This window comes from Halyomorpha halys, unplaced genomic scaffold (assembly GCF_000696795.3).
Source record: "Halyomorpha halys isolate HHAL.00 unplaced genomic scaffold, Hhal_1.1 Scaffold439.1, whole genome shotgun sequence".
Classification (NCBI taxonomy): domain Eukaryota; kingdom Metazoa; phylum Arthropoda; class Insecta; order Hemiptera; family Pentatomidae; genus Halyomorpha; species Halyomorpha halys.
In genome coordinates this window covers 58,734-64,857 of record NW_027110938.1, presented here as the reverse complement: position 1 = coordinate 64,857, position 6,124 = coordinate 58,734, and the positions used below count along the sequence as shown (strand labels likewise).

The 6,124-nt window shown below is 27.1% G+C and overlaps 1 protein-coding gene across 1 annotated transcript in view; it reads right to left on the bottom strand.

Moving 5' to 3' along the window:
* Positions 1–2,324: 2,324 nt before the first annotated feature.
* LOC106682748 (1-acyl-sn-glycerol-3-phosphate acyltransferase alpha) overlaps positions 2,325–6,124 on the bottom strand; it is a 19,902-nt gene continuing 16,102 nt past the window's right edge. Inside the window, exons 5-7 of the mRNA XM_067049057.1 lie at positions 4,950–5,118; positions 3,237–3,406; positions 2,325–3,128 (exon numbers count right to left, since the gene is read on the bottom strand). Coding sequence (XP_066905158.1) covers positions 3,264–3,406; positions 4,950–5,118 — 312 coding nt within the window. The 3' untranslated portion in view covers positions 2,325–3,128; positions 3,237–3,263. The remainder of the gene's footprint in view (positions 3,129–3,236; positions 3,407–4,949; positions 5,119–6,124) is intronic.

Below are 6,124 nucleotides of genomic sequence, written 5' to 3'. Positions count from 1 at the left end.
ATTTCTTCTTTTCTTTTATTTGTTTATAATTTTCTTTTCACTTATTTTTACATAATTTTAATCCTACCTTAATTTAATTTTTTGTATCTTATTATCTTATAATGTCAACAATGTTCTTAGTTGTTTTTGTATATTTTTAGCCCTGATGAAGGTCGACAAAGTGGGGCGAAACGTCAGAAAATAAATAGTTGTTAATTTTTGTTTATTTTTACCGCAACCCAGGCCATCTTATTCATAATTTGAAATTATTTATATATATAAATGTTTTTTAGTGTGTTTAAACTAAAAATTAACTATTCTATTATATGAGATAGTTTTCTAAAAATCATAATATGCAATAGCAGTTTTGTATCACTAAAATCAACAATTGATAGCACTCAGGATACTCAAAGGATCAACTTAAAATTTTTAAGATATTAAAAGGATGTTGAAAAATACAAAATGGCACAAATAGGTGTCTTCTAGGTCAATCTGAATTAGAGATATAATACGTTTGTTTCAATATATTTCAAATTACTTTTTATGGCCTTATCCAGCAAATGTATAATTTATTATTATCATCAAAATTAGGGAAAAGTAACCTTTCCAATGGGAAAAGAATATTTAAATTTGATCTCGAAAAATGAAAAATGTTTCACGTTGATATAGGACATTTTGCACTCAAATGCTTAAATTTCTTCAATTCATAATCAAGGTTACTCCGGCATGGCCACTGTACATTAAGTGGAGGTGCTATGTCACTAAGTACGTATGAATTTTTGCTCAAAATTATGACTTTTTAGTAGAGAAATATGCACATCTTCAGATAATGACCCGTTAGCCCAATTAACCTCATAAAGTTACTGCTCCATTCTGACGAGTAATAGCATTTATTTTAAGGCTTAAATCAATTAATTTGACACAAAAATTTTTTTCCAATTGGAACGATAGCTCCTTAAATCAGTGCATTCAAACAGTTGTATTAGCTGCTCGTATATTTTATTATTGCTAGAACTAATGGGATCTATAAAGATGATCTAGTAAAAATTTAGTAAAGATTGGCTATATAATTTTGGCGGTTAGCAGTTGAAATGAAAAAAACAGAACTTGGAACAAAAGTTCTAATATAATTACAAATTGAACTAAACAAATAACTAATACAAAAATATAGTAAAGCTAAAACAAATTAATAAAAACAAATATAAAAAGTAACTTAATGTAAGCTTTTAAAAGAACATTATTTAAACCTAATATCAAATAATTTATAATATAAAGAAATATATTATATGATACATATAATAGTATAATTTACAAATAAAGTATATTTAATATTTCTCTTCTATAGTTAATGCTATGAAAGAGCATATATCCTAGTTGTTAAGATATTTTAAAAGATTTTTACAAATTTCCTATTATATTCATGATTATGCTAAAGTACAAATGTAGATTACTTCATTATTCTGAATCTAAATTAATATAATAAATTTATGTAGGTTTTCTATGGATTCAATTAAAAATTATGATATATACAGCAGAAAAATTTTGTGTATATTTATATATATAAAAGAATTATACTGATTAATGCTGCTTTAAATGTTTGTTAATAGTACTTGGAGAGATAGCGGCGATATTAAGCTTTGAACAATGCCTAAGTCCGCAGAAGCATTATTCTCTGCCCTAAGCTGTATTAAAAAGGTTTTTGAATTAAAGCACTTTCTCGAGTAATTGCTTTTGGTTTTGAAAAATGGAGTCGACCCAATTAATGAGAAATTATGACAGAGTGCTGAAATATGTATTAATGATTATTTAAGGCATACTGTTTTCAATTTTTTTTATTTTTCCTTTGAATTTCTAAATGTATAAATAAGTCCATAGGTATAAAAAAGTATTTCATTTTTAAAGCAATATGTTCTCTACCTATGTTTCGAACTTTTTCTGGAATAATAAAAAACAACAAATTTTATTAATTTTTGTGTAAGAGAAAGTTTAAATTTTGAATTCAGTAAATATTTTGAGTTATTTTTCTATATAATAAAAGGGGTACTCATGATCTTTAGTTTAACATGTTAAAGCATGTTAAATGGAGAAAAATTTCCTTCTTTTAGCATGTTAAAGCGATGTAACATTTAACATGAGGGGTATTCATGATCTTTAGTTTAACATATTAAAGCGTGTTAAATGGAAGAAGTTATGTTAAATGAAAGAATTTCCTTCTTTAACCATGTTAAAACGATATAACATTTAACATGGTCGAGAGTCTGTTACTCAGTCTGCTAAATAGAGAATGATGTCATTCAAAAGACCAGCTGAGTTCTACATCATGGTGTTAGATTACTTACTGTTAGTTTGTGTTTTGATTGTCTTAGTATTGTTTTGGATGTTTTCAAACAAGACACTCAGTAGCCAAACTTTTCACTTACTTTTGACATGTTATAATAAATTACTGTCATCAAATCTTAAAAGTAAACAATATCAAGAAGTTTTGGAAGGAAAGGTTATAAAACAAGTTGCTCGAAAAATCTGCTAGGAGCTCTTATGCATTTAACATTTAACATGACTTTAAATAAGGTGGCTCACAATCCTATACTTATAAAATTTGACATGGCTAAACATTTTACATTTAACACAATATCATACAATACCCCTATGGTTAAGAGTCTGTTAATAGGACAGTAAAGTGGAGAAAGATGTCACGCAACAGACCAGCTGAGCTGTACACCATTTTGTCTGTTGTTTTGATAGGTTAGTTGCTCATAATTTGTGTTGTTTTTGTTTTGGACATTTTTGTACTCGGATACAAACAATATTAAAGTAATGGAGAGAAAAAACAATGAGAGGAAACAAGGAACAAGTGAGGTAGAGAAAATATGATATGATGCATCAGTTAGAGATTTAAAAATTACAAGGTTATAAAACAAGTTGCCATAAAAATCTGTTGCAATAAGCTCCTCTGCATTTAACATATAACATGAACTTTAAATTGGGCTGCTCACAATCTTGCTTATAATATTGAGTAAATGCATGTAAAAACTTTTTAAATTCAACACATCATGCATCGCTCTACTATATGAAAAAAATTTGGTTTCTGGATCTCTTAAGATGAAGTTATAGTTGAGATGCTACTGATCGTCAGTTTATTTCACGTTGATCTGCAAAAGTATATTAACTTTAGTTTAAATAATAAATTATAAATAAGTTACAAATCTCAATAAATGTTTTTTAAAGAAATGCTATTGTATAAAATAATGTATATTCACCATTCCAGTTCTTCAAATTATGTAATCTTATTGTGACATAGCAGTTTCCTCTTTAAGTCTCTGGTATTCATCAGACATGAGTTTATGCACTCTCTCCTTAAGTGGCTCTAAATCATCAATCGTTAAGCCTTCAGTAGAGATAGGTTCTAGTACTGACATTATAATTTTACCTAAAAAAATATAATATTGTTACATTAGGTGTATTCATGATCTTTAGTTTAACAATTTAAAGCATATTAAATGGAAAAACTCATGTTAAATAGAGTAATATTTCCTTCTTTTACTATGTTTAAGTGATATAATATATAATATGGTTGAAAGTCTGTTACTAGGTCTGTTAAATCAAGAATGATGTCACCATTTTGTTTATTGCCATGCTAGGTTACTTTAGTAGTTTGTGTTTTGATTGTGTTAGTACTGTTTTGGATGTTTTTATAACTAATAAAGCAATGGATGACAATAATATTAATGTAACAACAGTTGTAATTTATGTAAATTAGCTCATATTCATTCTCTTCCCTACCAGTTAGAAGATCAACAAAGCACTCAGTGGCCAAACTTTCACTTTAGGTATTTTGTAATAAATTACTTTAAACAAAACTTAGAAGTAAATAATAACATGAAGTTTTGGAAGGAAAGGTTAAAAAACAAGTTGCTTAGAAAATTCACTAGGATCTCTTATGCATTTAACATTTAACATAACTTTAAGTAGGTATAACATAATATAACATATAAGGACTGTGGGTACTTCTTTGATATGGGGGTTTCACTTTATTCTTGCAGGCACATGCCAAAAAAAAGATCATTGGGCAATGATCTTTCTGTTTATTATGAATTGAATAAGACATCACCCAACACTCTTACTTTTCTCTATCTCAAATAGAAGTAAGATTCAGCCGGACTGATAGTGTAGAGGTCTTCCTAATTCAAGTCAGTCTGGCTTTTGATTGATGAATGTCAATCAAACTGATCATATAGGGGTCCTTTTGTAACTAATTGAAAATGAAAATTTAATCTAATCTAATAATAATAATTTAAATTAAAGTAATGAAAAAAAAGAGAAATAAAATATAATAAAATGCAAATCTATGCAATAAGTAATACTGATTTTCCAGTTTCTCTAAAATCTTATCTCTATTTCTCCTTTTACCTATTTTAGCTAGTTATTACAATAAATTGTTGTTAGTCACATAACAATAAATTTTATTTTCCTTTAAATTAAGGTTGCTGATTCATTTCGTTTTTCAGGCCTGATGAAGGCTAGAAATTCTGGTCTAAACGTCTGTCCAAATAAATAAGTTTAACTTATTTGAGTCTCTTTACTGACCGTACCCCGACCATCTTCTCCTCATAAAAAAGTATAAATTTGATTGGTTATTTTGACCCAGGGGACCACAAAAAGTGTGTTTTCGTTAGAAACTCGAATTGAAAATTGTTCACAGTCACGATATTTACACTTACTATGTATCCCATATATAGGTAAGTGAACGTAAAAACTAGGAAGAGTTTTGATGATGAAAATCGGTGACAAAAATAGTTGTCTTTAGAAATAATAAAAATACTGAACTTAAGGAGTGAATTTTAAATTTAATACAAATAAATTTATAGCTAATTATTCCTGATAATCTATTAGAAATTGTTATATTAATTATATTTAATGACCACGTTCATTGCCTAAAATATGAAAGTTGTGTTTTGCTGAGATTTACTCACCTTTTGAAAAAGTTTTATTTTTTGAATCTATGAAACTGTATGGAGAATAGACGAGAGGTATGATAGGAACTTGAGATTCTATTGCTGTCCTGAATGCACCATTTTTGAATGGTAATGTAGATTTAGCTTCTTTATTTCTTGTTCCTTCTGGAAAGATCCATAATTTAGACTGAAAAAGAAGAATTAAAGTTGTTCTATATATATTAATAAATACTAAAAATGTAGTTAAAATATTATTTTAATTTATAAATAGAATAAAATATAAGTAGATGGTCAGGGTTGTGGTAAAAAAAAGAAGGACAAATAGTTTAAAACTATTTTAATGCCCGACATTTCGCCCCACTTTGCAGGGCTAAAAAGATACAAAAAAAAAAACTGAGAATATTACAACAATAAGGTAATTTAAACTAAGATAAATATTATGTTAAAAGAAAGTGATAATAAATTACATATAAATAAAAGGAAGGAAGACATAAAATAGTATCAGTATAAAATAAACTTGAATAAACAATGATAAGAATAAAAAATAAGTAACAATGGCAACAGCAAAATTTTTTAAAAATCCCTAAAAAAATACAGGAGATATACATAAAACAAAAACAATACGGAAAGAAAAAAAAAAAAAAGAAGAAAGTAAAGATTAAATAAACGTCTTGAAAGAATAAATATAAATAAAAATAATAATAATGATATTAAATGATAATAAATGAGCAAAGAACAAATCAAGACCACCTACCTGTTCAAAGCGAACGGTTGAACAGAAGGCAACAATGAAGCGGAAGCAAGGAGGAGTGGGGAGGAGGCGGCCAGCCATTTAACGGCTATATTACTATTTCAAATACGTCGTGTATACAGGAAGTAGTCATAAAGATATGACGAAAAATGAAAAATAATAAGAGAAAGATACAGAAATATGATCATAATAATAACTATAATAATTTTCTAATTTGGGAATAACTAAGTAAAATTAGAATGATACATATCATTACTAATAATACGACAATTTTTTTTATTTTTCCTTTGAATTTCTAAATGTATAAATAAGTCCATAGGTATAAAAAAGTATTTCATTTTTAAAGCAATATACACTTATAAATGTATGACGAATGATGATTAAGAATTTTGTTTGAATCATGTCCATTCTTAGTTTTGATTCATGTTCTATATAGTATAAA